Genomic DNA, 26,754 nt, shown 5'->3' on the forward strand with positions numbered 1-26,754 from the left:
CATTGCCTGTGCCCCAGATGGCAGACATGGCTGATCCCGCAGATCCAGAAAGGAGGGAGCTCTGCCCCAGCTCTGCTTGTGCTGCCAGAGCACACGTGTCTCCTCTTAGGGGCTCTTGCAGTGGAGCTGGTACAGCACCAACCCCCCTGCACACAAAGTGCTGCAGAAAGCCTTTTTCTTGGAGAGAAAGATGTACGTCAGGTCCCCCAGCAACTGTCCCTCTTGGGGCACGGCTCCATGGATTGGCACAGCCCCGGCAGCCAGGCACAAGGGTGACCTTAAGGCTTCAGCTGCTTTGCGTTCACCTAATTCATCCATGGGGCTTTAGCAGAATCAGGGCTTTTCCCAAAGAGGCTGCTGGCAGTGGCAGGTCCAAGGACAGCAGGACAAGCCCTGCAAAGGCCATGCCCAGCACTCCAATCCCCTGGGATGGATCCAGGCAGGCTGGGAGCAGGCAGAGCTGCTGCAGCACTGTCATGGACCATCTCTGCAGATGCTTCCACCCAGCGAGGATGCAGCCAGGGCAGAGGGGAGCAGGGTGAGGATGTGCCTGAGCCCTGGGCTGGGGCAATGCTTTGGAACACAGTGCAGAGCAGACACACAGGTCTGCAGACCGGCAGCACCCTCAAGCAGCCCGCAGTCAGCTCCAGGGCAGCTAGAGAGCTGTCAGGAGCTGACGTGGAGCTGGGTCAGCCTTTAATTCCCAGGGTGTTGGCAGAGAGGCTGAGATCAGGACCTGAGCCCCAGCTCTCGATTACCACAGTGGGACTAAAAGCAACCATGGATCCACACAGGAGGCTGCCCTGCCCTGCTAGAGATAGGATTCGGGCACAAGCACTTCTTCCCTGGAAAGCATTCCCTGGGGTTTGGGATTCCTTCCGATCCCATAAAGCTCCCCTTGCAACACTGATCCCGAGTACCCCACATTCCCACAGCTCAGCCACATTAACAAACACCAGCAGCTGGCAAGCTATTTCGAGCAGCAGGATTGCTCCCAGCATTGATTTCCTCTCCCATTACCCGCCAGAGCACAGCCTGCCAGCACGGCAGCCCCACATGTGCTAGAACTTCGCAGGCTTCCCACCATGCTCCACACAAGCCCCCATGTCATGCCTAGGGAGAACCAGCCTGCAAAAGGCTTGTCTGTGCCCTGCTCGCTCCAGTATCTTGTGTTTAAACTTCTTCCTAGAGGTTACAGGGAAGCCGCTGTGAACTCTGTGTTTGACAGACACCAATGCTGCAGCTCCAGGACCCTCTGCATGGGGCTGGCCAGCCCCAGGACGCTCAGCACACGGCTGTTCAGCTTGCTCCTTGGAAAAGCCAACTCAGGAAAAGCTGCCCAGGTGAGCCAGTCTGACCAGTGCAGTGATTCCATCCTCTGCAGCCACTGATGGCATCTGCTCACACAGCTACCCCTGACTGCAGCCTTCTGGGACACTCGGGGCAGGAAGGGGAGCAGCAGGCAGACAAACCCAGCAGTCTTTCACTAGGAAAGGCCGAGCACAGCAGTGCAGACCCCACAAGCTGCTTGCATGTCGGGAAGCAAAAAACAAGCCACTTCCAATCAGCATCAAGCTCCCAAGCCCATGCTTTGCCTCTTGGGAAGGCGCTGGCAGCGCTCAGCTCACACCCCACTTGCAAGCCCTCCCCAGCAGGTATGGGAAGGGCAAAGGTGCAGTGTGAAAAGCTGTTGATGAGAGGGAGGTCACTGTGCGGTGACTTCTGCCCATAATCTGCCTGTGGGACCTGTTAACAGCAGGAGCTCAGCAGGGCCGCGTCACTCAGCATTAGCACAGCAGCACCTGCCCACGCCGGGCATGCAATGCAAACAGGGTTTATTGCTGCTCCTCAGCAGTGCAGCACCAGCCCAGCTAATAAGAGCCATCAGTTAATACTTCCTGGTCAGCCCAAGGGGAGAATGGCTGCAGATGGGCTCCTCGCCTTTCCATCCCCAGAAGAAAGGGTCTCGGGAAGGAAGTCGGGCTCTTCCAGGATGTGAGTCAGCAGGGAATTCTGGCCAGACCTGCTGTTCGAGCAGTGCCATGCAGCAGGAGTTACCCCAGGTCCGATCGGCATAATGCAAGTGCCAGCCCCCAGGAACATGAACACACGCTCCACTGAGCAAACGCTCCAGGTGCTGGTTGCAGCACCAGTAACCCCAACCTGGATGTGCCTGGTGCAAACAGTCCTGGCCCAGCACCAGCAGCCACCGAGAAGGAGGAATAAGCTGGGCACAAGCCGAGCTGTGCCAGGGAAAGCCTTCAGCACACAAAAAACAATCTATTTGCTGCCCAAGTGATTCTTCTCAGCTCAAAGCACCGAAACCAGTTTCTAGCTTTACTTCTCTGCTCTCATGCTGCACTGCCTGACTGTACCTGCCTGTCCACCACGTCAGACAAATGCTTCCCTGCTACTCTCTGCCTGACCTGGGCAAAGCCCTATCTATAGCTGTCACCAGATGCAGATCCGGCAAATCCTATCCACAGAGGCTGGCCAGCTTGGTCCAGCAGCAAGAACCTGCTTTGGAACCCAGCTGCAAGCCCCAGGCTGGTCCTGGGGCCAGCAGCAGTGCTGAAACATCAGCCCTTGTAGTCATGCAGAGATGGGCTCAAGGATCTTCCAATTACCCACGCTGCTGAGAAGCAGAGTTACCAGTTGGTGCACAAACCCCATGAGCAGCGTATGCAACAGCAAGGGCGAGCCAGACAGACACCAAGGTGAGAAGTGCCAAGGACACCAGCCTCTAATAGTGGGGTTTTCAGTTACACACATCCGATAGCCTCACTTGGGAAAGTCCCAGAGCGCTGCTTTGTATGCACCACAGCAACAAGGGAAGGACTCTGCCTTCCTTCCTCGTACCTTGGCCCGTTTGCTTACTGTGCCCCTGTTGTGGAGGGCCAGGAGGTGGCAGGAAGCACAGTGAGTCATGCAGGTACCACCACCCCACCCCTGCAGTCATCAGGCACCAGCCCTGTGCATTTACAGCGCTGTAAAAGGCAAGGCCCAGGTTCATCAGCGCACGCAGGGGCTCTGGGTGCAGCAAGGGAAGCTCACAAGCCTGTACGACAGCATGGACACTCCTTCAAGGTCTTCTGATGATCTAGAATTGCTTCCATTCACAAAGAAGTTCAAAGTCCATCACCTGAAAAGCAGCTTAAGGCTGTTATTTCACAGGTGGTGAGAACAGGGAACCAGGAGCTGGCTCACTGAGACACAGGGAGTGCATAGAGCAGCATATTGATGCTATCCTTCAACTCAGAGAGGAAAGGACATGAAATTCAGACCAGCTGTGTTCACAGAAATAATCCACATTATCAACAGGACAAAACGTTCCTGGGGAAGGCAAACAGAACAGTTAAGAGCCAAGTGCTCAGGTACTTCCGAAGCAGACCCTGGTACCAAAATGCCAAGCTGTTCTCTGAAAAAGGAGCTCCACCACCTTCATAGCTCTTTTACAGACAAAAAGACTTGGAAATCTAATCACTGTGAGAATACTTCTTAGCTCCTTCTGACTTCCAGCTACCTGAGTGCAGCATTTGCAACAGTCACATCTAAGAACATCTCACACAACACAGAAAGTCAAGGTAGCATCTTAAAGATTTCACACCTTTAGTCCTGAGCTTTGCACAGCAGCTGAGCACACTGCAGCTCCTTTACAAACGCGGTCAGAGCCCTCTCTTAGCACAGCACATTTCCCTGTGGTGAAGGACAATACTCCTGGCTCTATTTTGAAAAGCTTCGTTAATGCAGCTGAGCACAGTGCCTGTCCTCATGCCCTAGCACCACAGTCAATCCCAGCTCTTTGCATGCAGGCCTGGTACCACCCTCCCCCTTTCCTGTTTATAGCCCTGGGATTACATTAAAGAGCCATTTCCACATTATAGAACAGGCCGCGAACCCAGCCATTCCACTTCGGCCCTATTAGGAGGGTGGGCACTTCCTCTGTGTCATCCCTTGCCTCATGTTTCCAGAGGCATTAGTGCTCGGAGCAGACTGCTCTTCCTCCCAGCCCACTTTTCCTTTTAGTCTGGAGCCTGCCGTGCTCCTGAACCTGCATGATGACATCAAGCTGATATGAAATCATGATGACTTCACCGTGATTAAGGAGCAGATGGGGCTGATGGCCCTGGCTAAGCAACAAATCTAAATTGGAAAATGCTATCAAGACAAATGAAAGCCTGACACAAAAAAAGCCAACTTGGGATCACAGAAGAAATCCAGCTGGAACGTACTGCAGGGAGGCATCGAGTGCAATCTCCTGCTCAGAGCAGCACAGCTTGGGGGCCTTCACCTCTGCTGCAGCCCATGTAGGAAAAGCACAGCACACAAAGCACATGCAAGTCCCTGCAAGTTGTAAGCAACACACCTGAAAGAGCCAACCGAGAGAACAGGCAGAACAACGCAGCAGCAGGACACGTAAGCTTGAAAAATAACCCCACACAGATGGAATACAATATAGAAGTCAGCAGAAACAGAATTAGAATAGTGCACACTGGGCAGGCTTGACACACCTACCAGAAACATCCAGCTTTCAGCCCGACTGCTCTCAACACAGCCAGGGCTTGAATTCATCACTTAGGCCCAATGCCCAGCACCACACAGAACAGGGGCAAGGCAGGGAGAGGGACATTACTAATGTTACCAACAAGTGAGACCTACAGAAATCTGTCCTTCTTTCACAGCCTTTTATGGGAGAAAAGGCTTTCAATTGCTTTTAACAAGGAACATCTTAAATAGGTTAAAACTAATGAACACTGCACATATGAGCACTTCACGCTCCAAATTAAGCAATCCTTTGCAAGGTGGCCTTAGGACGCCCCTCAAGAGTTGTTATAAGGAGGTTAATAAATTGCTTTGAAACCCTGTACACAGCTTAGTAAAATGACTAAGAACCTGTCACCACAGCCTAGTGTCATTACCTGAATTCTAGCACTTTCCAGGGAGCACCAGGTTGTAGCTCTTGCCCTTTACAGCCTCTGTTATAATGATAATTACTTGTAAAGAGCCTGGAATTGCTTGCAGAAGTTTTTGACTTTGCATCAGGACAGCAGATAAGAATAAACCTCCCAACACAAACCCTTTGCAAAGCTGCAACCAGAAGTCAAGATCCACATAGTTTTTAATGCTTTCAGTTTGAAATCTTTGTTACAAACCAAATTGATTACACAGCAAATGAGTGTTCAGTATCACAGCATCTCTTTAAGGAAGGTTGCCATCTCGTGCACTGCTCACATGCCTGCTGCAGGCTGGCTTTCTGTAAAGCAGCACAAGGCTGACAGTTGAAGCTCACACCTTTGTGCAGGAGTAAACTCTATTACACACCATGTCTGAAAGACTAACTGGACTCCCTGTCCCTCCATAGGACAAGGCTTGCAAGTTGTTAACAACTACAAACAAATGCGTTTTGACACTCCGAGCACATGAACTGTTCTTGCTTACAGTGCTTATCAAGGGCAGTTTTGTTTCTAAAGTTTGACAACCCTCCTCAAAGTCATGAGCAAATTTAATGGACAGAGGAAATAATTTCTTCTCCTGAAACCAAATTATTTCCTCCAACTTTCAAATATTTCATGTCAAAGCAAGAAAAGTGGTGCCAAAACAATTCCAAGCAGCCACTCTGAAAACAGCTGTCAAGAAGGAATTTCACTGATGCTTCTTCCCCTTCCACCAATGTATGTTGTCAAAGGCATTGCCTTGACAGTAGAAATCATATATAAGGACATAACATAGTATTCTAGATACCAGTTCTTAAAAACATACCAGTTTTCATATGAGGCATTGCTTGTAAAGCATCCTTATTCACATAGGGCAATTCTTGCGTCTGGAAGAACATCCTAGCCAGAAGAACGAGCTTCTTCCACCTTCCAGGTACCAGAGAGAGACTGCTCTGACTCAGAAGAGGTTTCCAAATGTGCACCGCTATCTCTGAAGCCCAGCAGACTTTTTGCTGCCCTGTACTCCCAGATTATCTATACAAATGTTTATTAGCACACAATGTTCTCCACCTAAAGTTTAACATCTTCTCAGGGCAGATCCTTCTTGTAAGGAAAGTATGCATAGTGACCGCACAGGAACACGGCCTTGATCCAGGTTACCCCTCCATGAGGGCAGAGGGTGCACAGTGTAAGTGTTGTGATCTTCGAGAAATGGTTTTCAAAAGGAAAGACCTTTTCAAACAGTAAAAAGATGAGTTGTGAGCAGGAACTCTGCCACATGCATGGAAACTGTCTAAAAAGCTAACATACAAACAACATTTACACAATAGGCATCTGGCAGCATTTTCAGACATTTTTTTAATTTATTCTGACATGCTATAAAGGAATAAATTACACTGTTAAAGAATTACCAGCAATAAAAGTATTTCTTTCTTTCAGCTGGGCGAGAATAGGAGTGAGAAGGAAGACAGCCTGGGGCAGTAACCAATGTGAACTCTGCATGGTGCGAGGCTGTCCCCAAGAACAAGAGTAAATCTGGTCATATCCACTTCACAAGAACTTGAAAGAAAATGCCTTGGTTTAAAACCATCCAAATACTCCATTCAAATTTATTTGCTTAAAACCAGCAATCCCAGGTCAGTCCAGCCAGTGCGGGACACAGCAGCACTCGGAGGGGGGTGGCTGCCCGTGCTGGGTCTGCAAAAGATGCCATTTGGTTTAAAAAGCTCCAATCTTTAGTACAGAGGGCTGGTCTCAACCAACAAGTTATAAAAATGCAAGACTGCCCCTTCCCCCTCAAGGAAAAAATACAAAATTTATTTAAAAACAAAATGAGGAAGAGTTACAACGCTAAATCTAAAATGATTTAGAAAGAAAGAGGACGTCTTTTGCTTAACAAATGGCCTTGCAACTTGGTTTAAAAACAGGGTAATGCAGATTTCTTCAACTGACTTAACAAGGCAAATTAAAAAACCTCATTTCCTTACAGAAAACAGTTTTTAGTTTTTAATGAACTTGTAAACAAAAAAAGCTCCCGCTTCAAAATAAAAACAAAATCCCAGATCATATAGATGTTTACAGTGATTACATTTATCTAAGCAACTTACATACAGGTTCAGTTGTAAGATGTTAACTAAATTTCGTGACAAATATGCTGTTTTTCCTTTTATACCAAGAACATTATAGGGTTAATGCAGAGTCCTAAAGATTATCTAGTAGTCGCTAAGTTTCTCTTAAGTCTTCACTTTAGATGCTGTTATTTCTAGCACAGGTAAGCAGGCAGAGTCTTTCATATGCTTAAAAACTGGAATCTTTGGTTACTACCATGTCAGCTGGCTTGGTATGTTGCACATAGAAGCCAACAACTTTAAGAATGTTTTAAGTGTACGACTTTCAAAACCCAGGGAGGAATAACCAGAAAAGAGTGCACAATTGTGAGCATTTACAATTATCACAACTGTTGCCGAAGACTGTTCATGCCATTCTTCCAAAACAATGAGATCTCATAAGCAGTGTAGTTCAAAGTAAAAAGGTAACAAAAATTGGCATATGCACAATTTTCTCCACTTGTGTGTCAACCATCAGTTAACTTTTCCACTTGAAAAAAATGCAATAGAAAACTGGACACCATGTTTCACTACCTCAGTAATATTCACAATTACAGCTGCTACAACTCAAAGTGCAGCATCACTGACACTGCCCAGAGCCAGTTTATACTGATAGTAAGTTCTTTACACCAAGTAAATGGTTGCCCACAGCCACTGGCAAGTGTACGTATGAACTAAAATTTTTAGGATTTGGGGAGTGACAAGTCCTGCTCCGATCTGCTCTGCTTTGTCCCATCCTCGCCATGCTCAGAAACCTGCAAAATAAACACAAGGGCAACTTACTGATACGGGATGGAAACAAGAAACAGCCTTCACAGTAGGAGAAGTAAACATCAGTTATGGTCATTCAAAGAGGAAAATGCTGCTCTGTCTCAGAATGGCAGAGTTCCTGGTGTCCGTCTCCAAAGCTAACCAGCATTTGCCACCACCCTTCAGCTCAAACACGCACCTCTCGCTCACACCTACGACTGCACTGGAGACCAGGCTTATGTACCAGCTGGATGCCACATTCCTCAAATAGGAATTCAGACCAACAGTTTAAAAACAAGATGTGTTATTGCCACTAGGAAGCAGGATGTAATTTCATAGGATTGTTTTCTACTTGTCTGCAGTGTCTCATGTTTATATCCTTGAATGTCAAACTGTCATCTGATTGCAGTGGTGCTCTTCAGAGAAGCAGTATAGCAGTGTCATACAGACACAAGGAAAAGGAACAGGAATAACTTACCTTACAGTAACTGGTGTTAGCTACATGCTCACATGTATGACACTCTGGGCAACCAGAACAGAATTGAGAACCTTTGTCAGTGACTAGGAACCCAATATACCTTCTGTCCTTGGAAGGACAAGTGAAACAGCTCATGTGACAGGGGAGATGGGGTGTCAGGAACAATCCTTTCAACATTCAGTACTTCAAATGACAAATTCAAGACATTGTGGAAAAGGGAGAGTAAAGGAATACATACACACATCTCCAAGAACCAGTTACTGCAAGCTAAGCCAGTCTTCATGTGACTGCTGATGTACTCATTTCTACTACTCAGGTAGTAGCACTGTGCTTTAAAGAGGTAAAAGGAGTCTCAACCAAAGATGACTTTGCCAGGCAAGTTTCCATTCTGGATGCCCTCCAAAGGCACAGTATTCTGCCGATGGATGAATTCAGCTGAGCAACAGCTCTGAGCTTTTGCAACAGAAATCTCTTCAGTGAAATACAAAGCTGACCTCAGCTATAGCTTGTGCTGTCATCCAAAGAGAAGCAAGTGCAAACAAGTCTTAAACACAGCCTCACATTCAATCAAAAAAAAAAAAAAAAAGGTATCTGGACAGTACCCAGAAGACAGCTTTAAGTCTTCCAAAATAGGCTACAGGTAATTTAGAAAAGATTCAATAGCTTTGTTTGAACTGAGACTTAATGCACTGAAGGACAATTCTCTTTATCCAGCACTAGCAATTAAAACTCCTGCACCAGAATTAGGACAGCCATTCCCACTTGAGTGCAAATTCTCACAGAAACCTTAGTGATTCCCTAGTTCCACTGGCATAAAGTTGTCCATAACCCTTACTTGATGCATACAACTGAAAGTTACACTGTTTTTCCATTTAGGGTGTTCAGCCATGAACTCTGATTCATCATTTGAAGTACTTTCTCCATCAAAGCAGCCAAAACTAAGTCAACAAAGGAGGAATGTGCTCCCAGCATGGAAACTCCCTGCTTTAGAAGCCTGGACCTTTCAAACGAAAGCGGGATCCTGAACCTGAGGACAAAGCATTTGCTAACAAATGACTTGCTGCTGTTTGTTAGAATACCTGAAATCCAAAGTATTACAGATAAGAGAATGTCCAACTATGGAGCACTACAGGGAACTGGATTCAACTCATAACATCCCTTTCAAGTCCTATTAAGACTACACAGAGATGTTCCCAAACACAGCACAGCCACAGCTGTTCAAGTGAGATGTTGATTCATTCATGTAGCACACAAGACTTTGCCAGTATGAAGAACATGCTGAGGAGTTTATGCCAGCACCTCTCTAACAAATCTCTGCTATATACAGGACCAGCTCAGATCTGCACATTGATCAGTCCTTGCCCCCCTGGGGGGTTACGCAAAACCTCAATCTCTATGCTATGTGAGAGATACTAAGATTGCTTTATTATTATTACCATAGCTGCAGATCTGATCAACCAGGGGAAAGTAACTATACTGCTGTACTCCAAGAAGCTTCTCTACTTAAGAGCTGTTCAACCTTCTTCTCTAATACCTGCAAACAGTGAGAAGTATTTGGTTGTCAGTTGGCTAAATCTCAAGAAGTGAACTAATAGTCTGAGAAATACTGCCACGATCACAAGCTAATGGGACTAATGGGGCTGCTGACAGACTTACAGAACTCAACATTGAAGGGAATTAAAAACATTTCTTGCAAATGGAACTGACAGACTTTATCCCAGAGATTGACTGCTTGAGTCAGTTTTATGACTGAGGGAAGCTGACTGTAAGCGTTGCTACAAATCACACCTGAATCGCTGCACTGTCAAGAGATCAAGAGCTGAACTTCCCCGTGTCAGCAGAACAGCTCACTCTGTTCACATCTCCCAGGTTCAAAACCAGCTGACCTTGCTGTTACAAAAGACACTGCACACGGTTCCAGAGGGGGACAGGGAGGGGGGAAAAAAGGGCCACTGACAGGACAGGCTGCCCTGGAACAACACAGAATATTCAGCCTGAACAGCCTACAGAACTCAGTGAGATGGTTTAATATGGATCTGAGACAGGAATGCTGATAAATGAGCACATTGTCCAAACAATCGAAGTCATGGAAGTCCCTGTACTTGAAAGAATTAAGATTACCACCCTCCCCAGGTGCATGTTTTCAATAGTACTTGCACTTTATACAGTACACTGTAAGGATTTAACTGATTACTGGAAATAGCAATTCACAGGTGCATTTCTCTTGTTAAACTGGATGTGGTTACCAGAGGGATATAATTTGATACCATGAAGCCTTTTAAGCCGCTTCAACAGAGGCTTTGCTACAGCAGCTACATAAGAGTTTAACTGAACTCTGGGGAAAAAAAAAATAGCTAGGTATTTCATTAATCTTCAATGTGACAGCAACTTACACATACTCAGCAACTCATACAGTCTCCTGCTTGAGCTTAGCTGGTTTCAGAAAAGCTTCATTAACAAGCAATATTCCCCACATAAAGGCATGTAGATTTTAGAAATCTGGAATCTTTACTTTGATGAACAGATTTAGGTAACTATTTTAGGACCTGGGGAAGTCTTCAGATGTTGGACAAGCACTACTTTAACACTCTGCTGACATTACAGCTTGATCGATCCAAAGGTCACAAGCCTTTTCTTCATCATGGAGAGGGGAAAGGAGGGACTCATTCCTCCAAAAGGCTGTTACTCCATGCAAGAGTTAATGAAATTCTGCTAGAACAGCAGCACCTTCTCTGTAGCTATAGCTATGGCCTTATTATCAAAGAACAGTTGATAAGGAATGTTTGTCAACAAACAGAAATGGTCTGTAAGGTTCAACAGCAAGACAGCTTCCCTGTACTCACGCTTGTCAGTCAGCTGCCACTTTGCACTCTCACACTAAATCATCACTACAAGGTGGAGGCAGATAATCATTATAATGACCTTTCCTTCACTTAAGGTATAGCAGTTGAGCAGTGAGCCAAGAGAAAAGCACCTTAATCCTCAGGATACCTCACCAGCAAGGCAGTATTTTAACTGCATACAACCTGCTTTTCAGGGCACTGCCCATTTACAGATCATCACCTCCTGTAAAGAGCTTCACTTTGAGCACCAGCTGTTGCAAAGAGTGCACTGTTGCTCACATGATTTCCTCCTGCTCTAACCACCAGCCTCTCCACACCCTGACACAGGGCTGGGTTCAGCACTGGGGGCTGAACTTCAGTCAGAGCTGCTGCGTTTTGGGAAGCCTGGGTGCTTAATCACTGGTTCTGTATGTACTGGGGTTTCGGCTGAGGGAACTGGTTTACGGCCCTCAATGTTGTAACACCAGTTGGCTCCAGCAGAACAGGTTGGACTTTCAATGCCACAAAGAACCTGACATTTTAGTGGTATCCTATGGAAATTTTTCTTTTTCAAGAAATCATTTCAGATGGAGTCTTAGGAAGACCAGCAGGTATTTTACTGCATTTTTCTGGATGAAGTGTTGTATTTTTGGATAGCTAATTTGACTAAAGTCACCTGATAATGTTTGAACACAGCCACAATACATTAAAACCAATGTTCAGATTTATTGTAAACACTTGTGCATTTCTTGGACTTTCAAGTCTGCCAGGTTAGCTTCATATACTGTTTTATCCATATAAAATTGATAGCAAGAAGGTACTGAAGGGCAGCAAGTACTAGCAATACCCCAGTACATAACTTAAGCCTAGCTTCTCTATTCTTACTTTAACAACCTCATTAGCTTCATGTTTATCCACAGCTCACCTTGAGGAATCAGTTTCATTACCAGGCTGCCTGCAATAGTCACTAGCTGTAGCAGTTTCATTCTAGCAACTTACGAGACTTAACACTAGCAGATTTACATCACAAAAAAAAACACTTCTGGAGAGAATGTGTAAAAAAAAAAATAAAAAATCAAGTCATTCATATGTGCCTTTTCAGAACTCAGTTTCCAAGTTTTATACAATTACACCTTGAACATCTCACAACATTTCCCTTTGAAACCATAACCTGGAAACATTAAAAATAGTCAAGAAACCTGAAGCCCACCCAAGAGCATCCAGACACTTTAGAAAATTGTGACTTAGCAATCCCCATCAGCTCAGGGTTACTCCTTGGTTTACACAAGGCATTTTGAGCTCACTGGTCCTCTCCTTTAACTCTGGACCAAGTGTCTCAATGTAAACCCACTGGAGGAAGCCAGATCATTCACAATTTTCTGTTTCCAATGTTTGAGGTATACAGAACAGATGCAAACCCACAGCACTACACCAGCTTGAACAGAGTAGAACCCAAAGTCACTAGATCCTTGCCTAGTTAATGAGATTTACCTTTGAAGAAGTGTTAGGTCTAGGATTTTGGATTGTATTATATATTTATATATATATAAATATATATATGTGTATATATATAAAATAAAGATGTCACATTCCCAACACCAAGTCAGTTTCTTGTTTTTGGAAAGTGGTTAATGCGGGAGCAAAAGATGCAGTGGTTAAAATGACCCAACATCCCCAGAAGAAATGATATGAAGAACAAGGACATTTTGGTATAAAGTTAGTAGTCAAATTCTCCAAGGACGTCTTTTGGTTTTGCTTTTTTCCAATTAACAGCCAAATATGGTTTTTTAACCACCTCCTTGATCTAACACTTAAATTGCCAGCATTGTCCAAATTAGTGTAATTTTTTTTTTCCTGTAACGTCACTTGGTTCTTGGCTACTAACCTTTCATGTTACTCTTGGATTTGTCAGTTTGCTTGCCTGTGGGGGTTTGGGCCTGCTGCCCCTGCCCACTGGAAGAGGCTGCCTGCTGTGCTGCTTTCTGCTTTAACATTGTCCAGTCGAATGTGTAGTCATATTGGTGGTTCAAGGTCCTAGAAAGAGAGCAAAATACTTTACTGTAACACATCATAGCTTCCTTATTGCTAATACCAACCCTTTGCTGAAACCCTAGAACTATAGGTTAATTCCTTTTGTAAGCTTGAAGGCTTTTGTAACTTAAAAGGATTGCTGAAGCAAGCCCAAATACCATCGAGCAGTGTTTCCATCACTGTTTACACAAAAGTCTGCATTTGTAGCAGCATTATTTCCTCACAACCCAGCTTACCTATTTGCCTGCACTGAGGCGCTCAGCTTTTCTTTCTTTTAATACACAGTTTCAAGGACTGCAAGATGATGGAATAAAAATTGCTTTGGGTTCCAGAAACCTGGAGGGAGACTCTTGGGAGATCAGTACCAGCTCTTCTTTTGACAGATGCTGTTCACTCTACAAGGTTGAGTTTATGTTCTGGTTTCTCTATAAAGCTCAGCCAAACAGCACTATTCCCCTCCTCTGAAATCCATCCTTTGAGCACCACTGTTAGTTCCATCACCAATCTCCAAGCATAAAGTTTCAAACACATCTATTGAGGGGTCCATTTCTTAACCTACTTGCAACAGAACTTGAAGCACGGACTCAAGCCTTTAGCAATAGTGGTCAGATTATGCAACACAAACCCAAGAGAATCTTTGCCTTCACATTTAACATTTAAAGGACCTAAAAATATTGTTCAATAGCTTTTTGAACTCTGAAATGAAAATAAGTCCCAGAAGAACTCCCTACACCTCACACATACGAGGCAGCTTTCTGCAGTGTAAATCCCACACAGCAGTTACCAACTTGTAAAGCATTGACAGAATTCCTGTACTTTTCCACTTTGAGACTGACCTGAAAAGAATACGGAATAATTGCCTCAGATACATGTAATCTGGTGCCTCTTCAAAGCGCAGGCCACGACAGTAGTTCAGATACATGGCAAATTCTGCAGGGAATCCCTGTAAATCAATAGTGTTAATCAAGCCACGGCTTGCAGCAAAAAGCTTCTAACAAACCTGTAATAAGGCAAAAAGCCATATTTCTGTCTATAATGGCAGATAATAACTGGCTGAAGATTCGTAAGTGTAAATTCCACTGAGCCTCTGGTTATTCATTTATACTGTATTTCAGAAAGTGGTTTTGATCAGCAAGTCCCCAGGTACACGTGCCTTCCCCAGAATTGTTACCTGATGCATGTTTCACAATCACAAGTTCTCTACCACCAAAACCTTTAACACAACATATTTAAAGCACTTTATTCACCCTAGTTAAAACTAGTTCTCATTAACTAGGTCTCTGAAATTAGTGACTGTCTCTTAAACGATTCCATTCCTTGTTTCCTTGACAATCTACTTCAGCATACTAGAAGCAAGGTCAGTTACCACTAGTAAGTGTGAAGACTTGAACCATGAAAATCTCCTTCAAAGATCCTCTGCTTTATGTATCTGTAAGTTTAATGCTATACTAAAGCCAACATGTAAACAGGTAAGAGCATACAGCACAGTGCTGTACTGCAACAAAGAAAATGGAGTATAACAGTTCAGCACTCTGAAAGATGCTGTCAGACTGTAAGGGTATGTAAGTGTGCATGACTAGAAAGTGCAATCATTGCTGCTGCTGTTCTATGTGCAAAGACTACCACATGTTCTAAAGGACCTTTGCTAACAAGTATGTGGCAGCCACAATTCAAGAACCAAAAGTATACTTTGTGTCTTTAGATTTCTCTTGAACTGTGGCAGCACTGGAAGAACATTCTGGCTCTAAAGGCCATTTGGGGTCAGAGTTATGATTAGAAATAAAGAACACAATACAAACAATCTTGAAGAGGCAGAACCAAGTATATATAAGCAATCTATACAGCTCTATCTTGGTTTGCTTTTTATTCAAGAGGGCACATGTAGAGCTTTCACTGTAGAAACTTAAGAAACGAGCAAGCCTCACCCAAGAGAGCTGGAGAGCTTGCACAGCTGACAGGCACCAAGAACTGGAATGATGGTGGCATGAACAATGCCAAGAAACAGCAACAATTGCCTGCCCTGTTACACACATTCACAGTCTTGCTGGGTGGCCAAACAAGGCAACCATGACTGCCAGAAAAGATTATTCAGCAGCAAATACCGTGTGAAAATACCGAATACATTGGCTCTAGTTAAAAACAACACACCAAAACCACCACCCTCCCCCTGCCTAAAGAAAGCAAAGAAGTTCCACTTCACAGTCTGACATCATTTGGAAACTCTTACCTTACACAAAACCTCAACAGGAGTGGACATTTTCTTTTCACTAATCTTTTCATACTTTTGCTTCTTTGTTGCAGCCTGTGGAACATGCAAGTCACAATATGAGAGATATTGTGCAACAATGGATTAACAAGGACAGTAGCAAAAAAAATCCCACCAAACAAAAAAACAAAGACAAAAATCCTTTGGTCAACCATAAGCATTTTGTGAAATCTCCAAGTCCCACACACTTACTGCAAAGAGAATGAAGGTCAATCTGGTATTAAGATTTGGACACAGTTTAATACCATTTGTCGCAGTCTAATGCCTCCATCACATGGCACAGCTCGTGTAGTTCTAGCTGCTGCTTTTGTCCATTAAACAGACCAGACTTACATTTCCATTTGCCAAAGTTCTATTAATTCCCACTCAGCACCCCATTCAAGGGCTGCCTGCGTGTTAGAGCAAGCAGCCATTACGTTCATTTGCAGCTGAAGAGTTCTAGTGTTACACAAGCAGCTTGCCTGTACAGAGACCTTGCAGCTGCAACACCATTTGAGTTACACAAGTCTCACATGGAAGAAGAGTAATAATTAAAACATGAAAACAAATCACTGAAGTCCAGAGAACAGAAATATTTGCCATGCTTTTACTTGGCAACCATACGTGAAAACATTCGAAACAATTCTGCTGCAGCTACGCAGTTGTGCCATAAACTGGACTGAAGGTATCACTAAAGCTAAACTTCCTACGTAAGAGATTATTTCCATGCTCTCCGCTAACAATGTAATTTTCTACTTCCCAAGGGCCTCAGCCTAAACAGAACAATAATAATTTGCAAAGATGACATAAGCTATTGTTTAGCATAAGTTTTCAGACAGTCAAACAATACACATTTTGCCTGCTGCACGAGAAGCAGAAAGACCCTTTCTTCTACATTCTATAAATATCATGCCTTGGGAAAAGCCACTTTGTGTAACTGAAGCTTAATTTTATATAAAATCACCTCTCCAGAGCAGCAGGATAAAGCACCATACCCAAACATGACAAAGAAGAGGAAAAGAGGGGTGTGGAAGGAAGGGAAGGCAACTTAACGTACCTTTAATCCTTGCCAAGGCAGACTGGTTCTGTTAAAGTACATCAATACATAGCCTAGAGACTCCATGTCATCCCGACGACTGGAGAAAGAGGAAGAATACATCAATTTACACATTTGGACATTTCACACTTGATTCCAAATAGTGCAAGTATTACTTATTTTTATTTAAAGAGAGAATAATTAAGGAATAAAACCTAAGCTTTGGTGCAAAGGAAGGTCTCTAACACAGCTAAGACATCTAGGTGTTCAGGATTCCACTGGCAGGCATGTAAGTCTTCACAAGCAAGAAGTGCTCCTATTCATTTTCCAGGTAAGGAACAGTCAGTAGGTATTTTGTGTGGTGAGTTTCCACCTGGAGTTACATTAGAATAATTTGGGAAACAAGAAACTTTGGAAAATAAGAATGAAACATTAAATGTCTTTCCCATTTAATTAAATAACTTGGATAGAAGCTGAGGTTTACCTGCAGGAACCACAGAACACATTGTACAACATACATGGCATTAGCTTTAACTTCATTAAGTTTTCCCCTGAACCTTGCCTCAATCTGGGACCAATACTGAACATGCAGTTCCAAAAAGGGCATAACTACTTTCTTTCTCCACTCTGTTAAAACAGCTTGAATTGTCTTTGTGACTTCTAAGACAAGCAATATTTAGAAAGGTGCATGCATCAATATGGGAAGAGCCTCTGTTTTCTTCCCACAAGAAGTCTGTTTCAAGGCAGTTAAAGATTTCCACCCATGGACCTCACTGAGAATTTGCCTGCAAACTCTCATCTAAAAGGCTTCAAATGCTTTCTATACTGCATAGGCTACAGATCCATGCTTCAGCCACATGAAGACCATCTACTGAGCTATATGGCTTTCAAGGTTACTAGGCCTTGTACAGTTCACTGAAGTGGAAAAAACACTCCATGTTTTCTTTTTTTTTCCTCTTGGCAAAGCTGCCTCTTCCCAGCTGTGGTAGAATCAGGTTCTTCCTCTGACTGCCCCTCTGCAGCTGGTATCTATTTAACAAGAGACACAAAAACAACTGGTCTTTCTCCACCCAGCCCTCTTATCAAGACAGCTGGACACATATTGCTGCTGCTTTGCCACCCAGGCACATCTACAAGAAAAACACTTTAATGGTGGCAGGAAATTGTACACACTTACTACCCGCACAGGAGTGGGTGAGGGTAATGCAGCTTTTAAGTGGAAGCAACCTGTAAGAACCCTGTCAGATCTATCTCCAGATCCTGGTATGAGAGGAAAGAAACTGTAGGCAATGCTTCATGTTACAGCCAACCCAATACGGGCACTACCAATCACTAGAATGGCCGGCCTGTCACCCCCTCAACTCATGTTCCATTTCTCCAACCCTCTGTGGGTCCAGTTCAGCTATCCCAGAAGAAAACCAGCTTGGCTCCCTAAACCAGCTCACCACAAGGCTAAAAAACCACTGGCTGTTCCCAGGGGTGAAGCAAGAGAAAAGACTGGTTCTCTCCTCTTGACAGCAGCTAGCTCTGAGGTCATCTCAGCTGAAACACGAAGCCACAGCCAAAGACAGAAGGATGAAAAAGGATACTAAGACCACAAGCTCCAGCCTGCAAAACTTGCTAATTCTGTTAGAATTGCAGATTTTAATCATCAACAGGATTCAGTGAACCAGTACGGGGTTATAATATAAAATTACGTTTTCCAAGAAGGCAGTGGTAAATTCAGAAGCAGTAAAGGGATTAATAGTTTCCATCCCCCATCCACTTCATTGCTTTAATGTTTAATTCCATGATTTTGTAGTAGGAAACATTTAGTTCTGTAAATCTGTAATGGATGTATTACATTGGAGCATACAAAGTGATTTTCAGGACAACACTCCATCACTAAACCAAAACATAGATAACATTGTAAACAGGTCCTTGAGAACAGGAAAGCATGTTCCACAGCAGTTCAAGCACAGCAGTAACAGCTGAAATATTCTGCCATAAGCTTCAGGGCTGGTTCCTCTTTATTACAGGAATGTATTATTTGTTTGCCTCACCACTGACTTCATCTAGACAATTTAATGGCTCTTAATACGCGCCAAACTACATATTAGGACTCCCAGTACCAGCAGAGGTGGTACAAGACCTCCAACTAAATTCAAAATCATCCTCCTTTACAGCTCCTCCCCTTTACACAGCTATTCCCTTGCAAGAACAGCTTGGGTTCTATGCAATGTAGTGTCCTCAGAAATGACAAATGTTATTTACCTTACCTGTCCCATGTCAAATGGACTTAAATAATGATATTGACAGATAATAAAAAAAAACACTTAGGGAAACTTAAGGAAATTAAAGCAAAAAGGAAACAAAGCATTTTAAAAGCACCATGTATTTGTTAAGTTACATGTTCTGTTGAAGCTGACCACTAGAAATTCAGTCATTCTTATCTTGTTTAAACTGAAGGACAGAAATACAGACATTCATGGCAGTTTTAACTATGTCTAAGTGACCTCAGCATCATGTGACAAAGCCACATTTACACTTGTACAATATCTAGGCATATAGGTAAGGAAGAGAGGCATCACTTCATATCTTAAGAGCACCTAACTATACTTTCAACCAACCTGCACTGCTATCTCCTCTGGACTGCTGCTAGGGCACTGCAGTAGCAACATGTTTTTGATCCAGATGATAAAGCATGTTTGTTGATTAAGCAAAGCTCGAGCATATAAATATATATACACACATACACATGTGCATGTGTATATACACACGTACAGAGCCACTGTGATTGTGTATAAGAGAAACTGAAATACAATGTGAGTGAAGTAGAAGATCTTTAAGTCTCCCTTGCAGGCAAAAGGACAACCAACAGTTGAAAGGAGAGTGAAAAAGCAGGACACAAACACCAGCTTTAGGCTACTCCTGGCTACAGAACTGCATCTCAAGCCAATCAGCAGTGGCATCAACAGGTACCAACACAGCCAGGAAAGTGCACCACTTTATTTGTGAAGGTCCTCTGACAGATCCACATGAAAGTATAGCTTATCCTTTAATAAAAAGGAAAATTGTATGCAGAGCATCCACCTCATGTCTGCAAGACTTAGTCTCTTCAAGAAGAGAATTAGGTGCTTGGATTTTTTTGCCCTACCCTTACACAGACAGCCAAAAAGAAAAGCACTTGGCAAACGGATATATATACTTCTTCGTATAACATTAGTTCAGACACTTCAGAAGCTTACAAATACGATCATCTTACAGTCTTCAAAAGCACAGCAGTAATATCCTTGAACTCACCTCTGCTCAATGCCAAGATGTGCGTTGATACTGGCGTATCGAGCTGTGCCAGTGAGATTTTTGTCTTCTCTGTATGGTATGTGTTGCCTTGTCCTGTTGTCCCGGTACTTTTTGGCCAAACCAAAGTCAATAAGGAATAACTTAAAGAAAAATGAAAATAGATTATATTCCTATGCAATGCAAGGAATCCCCAACCTCTTTCACTAGGCCTTAGTTATATTTTAAGACATCCACACAATGTAAGCCTACAGTTACAGAGGAAGCAAAGTAACAGTGCAGTGTCACAACTAGCTTTTAACTAGCCAGTTAAAACAACTTCATAGCGAATTAGCTCAAGCTTTTTCTCAGTCCAGTGGGATAGATTAGATTGTGCTACTCAGCATCTGTATCTTAGATCTACAACTATTTGAAGTTACTATTGTAATTTGTATCACATTAGCTCAATAACTACAGTGCACAATTTAGGAAGGAAACTAGTATGTGCAAAAGCACACTTCACAAAACCCCATTCACACTAGAGCAGTTTACACATACAAAGAGTTAATGGCAGCTCAGCAGCTTAATGCAATGAATGCACATCCTGTATTCTACTCCAGGTTTCAAAGAGCACTGGCCATTCTGCAGAGCATAAGGCCAAAACCTTCAACAGCAAACAAGACATTTTGCTTTCAATCATATGCTCATTTTAAGACTACCAGAACACTATCACAGCAGCATGACGCACTTGCTGATGATATTAATACAAGCAGGAAGCTAGAGCCTAGTATATGAAATCCAATTTTAGTCTCTAATAACCAAGCTTGCCCAATGGTTTGATATTTAACAACAACTGAGCATGTGTGTTGTTATTAGTGTGTAACAGCCAGTCTACCTACGAAGGTTAATGCAGCCTGTACCTTCTTGTGACAAGATTTCAGGACTAAAAAAAAAACCTGAGGCAGAAGTATGTAAGGAACACTTCAAATTCTAGCAATCAGTCTTGTAGCTACAAATCATCAGGCTGAGCTCCCAATTCCAACACTGGATTAATGCTACAGGATCAGGGACTACAACTCCTACAGATTAATGAATACTGAAAACGTAACGGGCGGGGGAAGGTTGGATGGAAAGACGACAAAAGGGTCAAGAAATTCCCAGTAAAAACCTCATCATCTCAAAGGCGATTCCAGAACAGAAGAGGCAGCTTTAAATGCAAAAAAGTACTGGAGATTGACATGCAGGTACACCTGCATCCAGAACTGGAACAAAGGGTCACGCTGGCACACTGAAATGCTGTGAATTATAAAGCAACACTTGAGGTGTATCAAAGACACTGAAAGACTGAAAGTTTCTGAATTGCATGGAAGGTACATTCTAGAATTCTGGTTAAAGATTTTCTAACTATAATAGTCTCGACAAGAGAAACAAAGCTAAAAACCTCTTAAACTACCAATGTCAGAGCAGAAAATCTTGAGTTGAAGCCTTGCCATGATTTACATGCAGCCACAAAGCACATTTGCTGTTCTGGTGAAGGTCATCCTGAAAGCCCTGAATGCTTAGAGCAAGAGCACATAAATCCAAGTTTTAATATCAACTACACTGGTCAGACAGTTCAGTAAACTGGGGGTCTTGGTAGCTGTGTCAGTGCAACTAAGACATTAGAGTCAGTTACTCAGCATGGATGGACATGTTCTCCAGCTACCAAGAAATGAACTAGATTGATACTGAACTCCTAATGCAGATAGTACAAAGCTCCTATGCAATTACTGTACTGCAAATGCAACTTTCCTAGAAGCAAAGGCTAAGCTCAGATGCAATCCCTTATTTTCTGATTAAGGCTTTCTAACCCAGCAACAGCCTCTGATGCATGGTTTGCCAACAGTTACTTTTGCAGGGCCTCTGCCCCTTATTTTAAGCAAAATACTGTGCCTTGAGAATGGAAAACCAAATGCTATATGCACATCAGTCAGAATATTTTCACTGCATATTTAGCTACAAACTCTTTAAACAAGTCAAAGCCTTCATGTGCTTTCTGTCATCCTGGTGATCTTGCACTTAATTGTATGAAGTGATAAAGTCACAGTTCATGAATCAAAATAGTTAACACTGGAAGTGTGCCTCATAGACAAGTAACTGGTGTCCAGCCCTGTTTAGAACAGTAATGGTAGGACTACTTTCTTCAAACAACTTATAAATGATGCTCTGCCTCTTCCCTAGCTTCTAAAAGCTCTCGATATTAGATCTAACAAGGGAATTCTGCATTATCTCAAGAGGTATGGGTAGAACCCCTAAGAAGAGAGGAATCAATTCAGCAATGCAAACCTGTTTTACACTAGTCAAGTATCTGGATATTATTTACAGCACTGATTTTACTGGAGAAGTGTTTACTCTGTTCCCTTGCTTGGGGCCATTCTGTACTTCCCATTCACGACGAGCGGAAGGCAAAGCAGCAAGTCCATCTTGCAAAGAATTACGTTGGAAGACACAGCTTGATTTGGATGAGCACAGAATGTACTGATGCCAGCCAGCAGGAACACAGACATATTCCCACAGATAACCTCATACCACCTTAATTCTGTTTGTTGCACGATCAGCAGGAAACTGGAGAAGTAGGGCAAGATTTCTGCCAAGAGCAACTAGAGAAGTAGATCAAAGTCTCTGCCTCAACTGATAAGAAAGTTTCAGAGGCAGACAACAGAAGCCTGTCAGCCTGTATACAGCAGTGAGCTGCCTGGGATTTAATACATGAAGGCTATCACTGTGGAAAGCCACAAACTGATTCTACGGCCGAACTCCTGAGCTATGATTCATACTCAGCAATTTCCAGCTGTCCTGCTACAAACTGGCATATGGCTTCATTCCTCTCCAATTTATCTTCTCTTAGAGAGTCAGGAGTAGTACATCTAGCACTACAAGACAAACTCATGCTTCTCCATGACACAGCCTATCGGAGTAATTTCATTTTATAAGCACAATGGATGAAAATATGAGTCCTCATTACACATTTGGAAAGATTTTGAACAAAAACTGCAAGAGAATAAGTCTGGCTGAAGCAGTAGAAGAACTTCTCCACATGCATTCAAAGGCATTGCAGGAACCCTACAGGAAGGCAAGCAGACAGCCCGACACAGAAGCCCTACTATTTCACTAGAGTGGCATGTCTATCCTTCAACACATTCAACAGATTGCCTTTGAGTTTTAAAAGACAAAAATACAACCGTTTCTGCATGTGAAATCAAGCACATACATTTAGCCCTTTTTAATATCCAGTTTAGAAATAATTCTACCATTTAAACAAGCGCCACAGGGAAACATCTTAGTAATGTTACATGTTTGCCAAGTATGTCTGAATAATGCCAACATAAGAGGTGCTTTTGCAAGGTCTACATTCTCCAGGAAATAAAAAAAAGAAACAAAACAAACAAACAAACAAAAAAAAAAAACAAAACCCAAAAAAAAACCAAAAAAAAAAAAAAAAAAAAAAAAAAAAACCAAAACAAAAATAAAGCACATGAATTTGGGGTTGAGGTTGGAATAGGAGACAGTTCAGACCTGGTTTAATCCTGAGAAAGATGGGTCCTGAGAAGTACTAACAGTCATGCTTCTTTTCCTCTTCCCCACTGGAGATTCTAAACACTGAACAAACAATAGAGGGTGGCAGTGCATCAAACAGTATTGCTTACATTGCAACAATGGCCGGCGCAGACAGGCAACACCGAGGCGTTTGAGAAAGAACAGGGTAGCCAAATGCCATCCTTCTTCCACCAAGCACTGTACTTTGCAAAAAAACCAGCTATGTTCACATTGAATTTTTAGTACTTTTTTTTTTATTTTTATTTTTTTTTTTTTTTTTTTTTCCAAGGAGAAAATTTGGAAGATGTGACAAGGTCAATTTGAACTGTGAGCCGCTCCAACATGGCACTGCCTTGACCAGGGATAGCAATGGTGACATTTGGCTCTATTAAAAAAGGAAATTGGAAGTTTTGCTTACAAAAGCAGCCTTTTGTTCCACAAACTGCCCTTCCCCCAAGGAAAATGTAAATCTTCAGTAAGGAAGAGGTAGAAGGCATTTAGTCACCTTAAAGTTTACTTTCATAAGCATGCAGGGCTGATTTCTAACAGAGCTAAAGATTCGTCTTTTAAAGGTGGGAGCAAAATTTCTCCCAATCACCCAATTCAAATTTGGAATTAAAAAAAAGTAAATAAAAAAATAATTCTTTTTTTTTTTAAATATAACTGGCAGGAAGCTACTGGAACAAGATTACCATGCTGCTCTAGTCCTGCTGGATGGTTTGCTTTAAACTGGGTACAGTCAGCTCTAAAAAAATCCCAAACTACTTAGTTACAACAAAGAAACAAGGTGAATACTGTATGGTGGCAAGTGTTCCCTACACAAAGCACCTGGTTCCAAACTGAAGCAACCCATTCCTCAGTTTGCTCATGTAAATCTACCAAGAACTATGTCCCTGATCTCTAAAAATCTGCAACAGTAAGGCAAGCCTATGCTCACAGACTGTTCACCACCAAATCATTGTGTGGCTCCCCAACTAGGCTACTAATGGGAAAAAGATATAATGGTTTACAGGCAATTTTGCTTTTCATTTCAGCTGACGCAAATCTAATGTGTTCCTCCACTAAAGTAAGCACAGCAGCTATTTCTAGGCCATTAATCCACATCAAGACGAACCAGAGTGCAGCAATGCCAACCTAGCATGACTGTGCAGAAGTCTGGAAAAACGGCCCAAAAGAACAATTGGAAATCAGAAACTAAAACTAGAACAAAAAAATAAAAATCAAAGTTTTCAAGTTATCCTCTAAGTCATGGCAGAAAATTCAGGAGTGTAACTGCTCAACACAGCAGAGAAAAATAGAGCTCTACAGAGTGAAAGTATGAAACTTGGGAACAAGCAAAGTTTAACAGCAACAGGATTACATAAAAAATGCCTTTCAGCTGGACTTACAAGCTTTTCCAACAATGGTTGGATCTAAACATTCAGTGCACTGCACCTCTTCAGACAAGAGCTGTTATCTCATGTTAATCAAGTTTTCCCCTTCTAATGTTCATGGCCCTGAAGTTGGCATTCATACAGGCAAACAAAGGTAAACATTTTAAATACGAGTAGTGCCTAAAGAGATGAGACATTCTTGGATGGCATATAAAGATGATAAGTGGGAATCTTGCTTCCAATAAACAGCTTGATCACATACATTTGTCCTGAAGTTAATTTCTATTAAGTAGCATGCTTAATGCATTGCCAATGCTGCCTGTCTGCCCGAGCTCGACATACAAATTGCAGGATTAAGCATATTTCACTCAAGAGAACTACAAATAAAATTAAAGTTTTCTTCTATATAAGGTTTTCAACAGGAAACATGCACTTCTGACTACATTTACCCATCCAAACAAGTGCAACCTCAGGCCACTCCCCACCCCTGCTTCCCCCCTCCCCCCCAGTAAATTGAGAGCAGTTTTTGTTGTATAACATATTCAGGTACTATACAACTTCACAGTTTTTCATCAACATATCTGCATAATTTCACTGATTATAAAGGCAATTTATCTACATATTGGCTATTAGTTGTATCTGATGGCTGAAGATTTCTCTTTACCAGTCTGTCACTGCAAGATTTAATGCCCTGATGACTGGTAGGTCAGGAGCTTCCACATTGGTACGAATTCTTTCCATCCCAGGAAGTCAGCCCCGAAGCCAAAGATAAGTTTTGACTTTATCATTGAAGAGAAAAATGCTATTTTATAACAGTTACCTCAATAATGAAACTCCATCACTGAGAAAAAAGTAGTTAAATATTCTCTAGGGTTAGTTTATCATCTTGTTGCAAGATTATTTCTAGGCTTGCAACCAAGTGCATCTGACAGGGTGGGTCAGAGACACGTGTATGCCACTGCATTTGGAAGCAGACACTGAGAAATCCAAGTTCTCATGTCAAGAATACCATTTAGCATCTGAAATATCAGATTTAGCAATGAGTTTTAAAAAGGTTGTGCAGCTTGAATCAAGTAACATGCCATTCCCTTTGGATCTTTAAAACAAAGAGCATTAGACTAACCTTATTACAGTGACGCCCAATACCCATTAGGAAGTTATCTGGTTTAATGTCTCTGTGTATAAAATTCTTTGTGTGCACATATTCAATTCTACTGATCATCTGTAAGAAAAACAGCAACAAGAGAAAAGGTAAGGTTCAATGAGAGCAATACAATTCACTTAAACCTGCAATGAAAGCATGAATTTTTAGTGTTACCTTCCTCTGCAACTTATGGATTTGCTTAATGAAAACCAAGTCTTGTTTTTATGCTGTTCAAATAAACTTGGGGGGGGTGTGTGTGGGGGTGTTCTATGTTAAAACTCCATCATATTTGTCAGGAAATAGCAGATTAAATACCTGAAACTACTTCCCAGACATTCAAGTTCATGTTCTAGCTATAGTGACCCATTAAAGAGTAATTTTTCTTACTTCAAACAAAGGTCTTCTATACCTACTAAAAGACAATTTTAACGCTCTTTCCCTCCCCCCTGTCCCAGTTACTCATTCATCTGGTTTATTCATTCATCCATCATCAAGCATCACTTTTCCAGGTAACAGTTTTCACAGAGCAAGCGAGAACTTGACTGTGGCCCATAGTGTCATATCTAGGCTGATCCAGGAGTGTCAGCAATGAAGACTCAAAGAAACTCTGGCAAATCTGTATCATCATAAGCAGTCATGCAGCTTCCTGCGCATGAGATCACAGCACAGGCATTAACATGGTGCTGCTTTCCCGCCACTACAACACCCCTCACACAGTCCACAGTGAGTTGAACTGTTACAACACCATACCCTTGACAGCTGTTCTATGGGACCATGCCCAAAAAGCCACTTCTGTGTAGAGATACTATACATTCCACCTATGTTTCCCAGATGACAACTAACTAATGGTTTATCTTCCAAAGGAATACTGTATAAAAACTAGAGGTTCCCTGGAGATGTTCTAATACCCAGACTCCAGGGTGTTAGAGCAGGCAAATGGCTTTCTAAAGACAGTGTACCACTCAAGGCATCTGAGAACAGGGACAGCTGACCTTGTCT

The 26,754-nt window shown here is 42.6% G+C and overlaps 1 protein-coding gene across 5 annotated transcripts in view; it reads right to left on the reverse strand.

Annotated features, from left to right (window-relative positions):
• Positions 1 to 6,275: 6,275 nt before the first annotated feature.
• CSNK1A1 (casein kinase 1 alpha 1) overlaps positions 6,276 to 26,754 on the reverse strand; it is a gene marked incomplete at its 3' end in the record, with an annotated part of 34,730 nt that continues 14,251 nt past the window's right edge. Inside the window, exons 4-11 of one of the 5 annotated variants that reach the window (XM_080627450.1) lie at positions 25,735 to 25,833; positions 23,218 to 23,301; positions 19,687 to 19,826; positions 16,426 to 16,504; positions 15,351 to 15,425; positions 13,960 to 14,066; positions 13,014 to 13,126; positions 6,276 to 7,797 (exon numbers count right to left, since the gene is read on the reverse strand). In XM_080627450.1, the coding sequence (XP_080483576.1) occupies positions 7,790 to 7,797; positions 13,014 to 13,126; positions 13,960 to 14,066; positions 15,351 to 15,425; positions 16,426 to 16,504; positions 19,687 to 19,826; positions 23,218 to 23,301; positions 25,735 to 25,833 (705 nt within the window). Of the gene's footprint in view, positions 7,798 to 12,972; positions 13,127 to 13,359; positions 13,460 to 13,959; positions 14,067 to 15,350; positions 15,426 to 16,425; positions 16,505 to 19,686; positions 19,827 to 23,217; positions 23,302 to 25,734; positions 25,834 to 26,754 lie in introns of those variants that run through there. The other 4 variants (XM_080627448.1, XR_013957832.1, XM_080627451.1 and 1 more) reach the window with 4 other exon arrangements.

The sequence above is a fragment of the Psittacula echo genome (assembly GCF_963264785.1).
Source record: "Psittacula echo genome assembly, chromosome: 11".
Lineage (NCBI taxonomy): Eukaryota > Metazoa > Chordata > Aves > Psittaciformes > Psittacidae > Psittacula > Psittacula echo.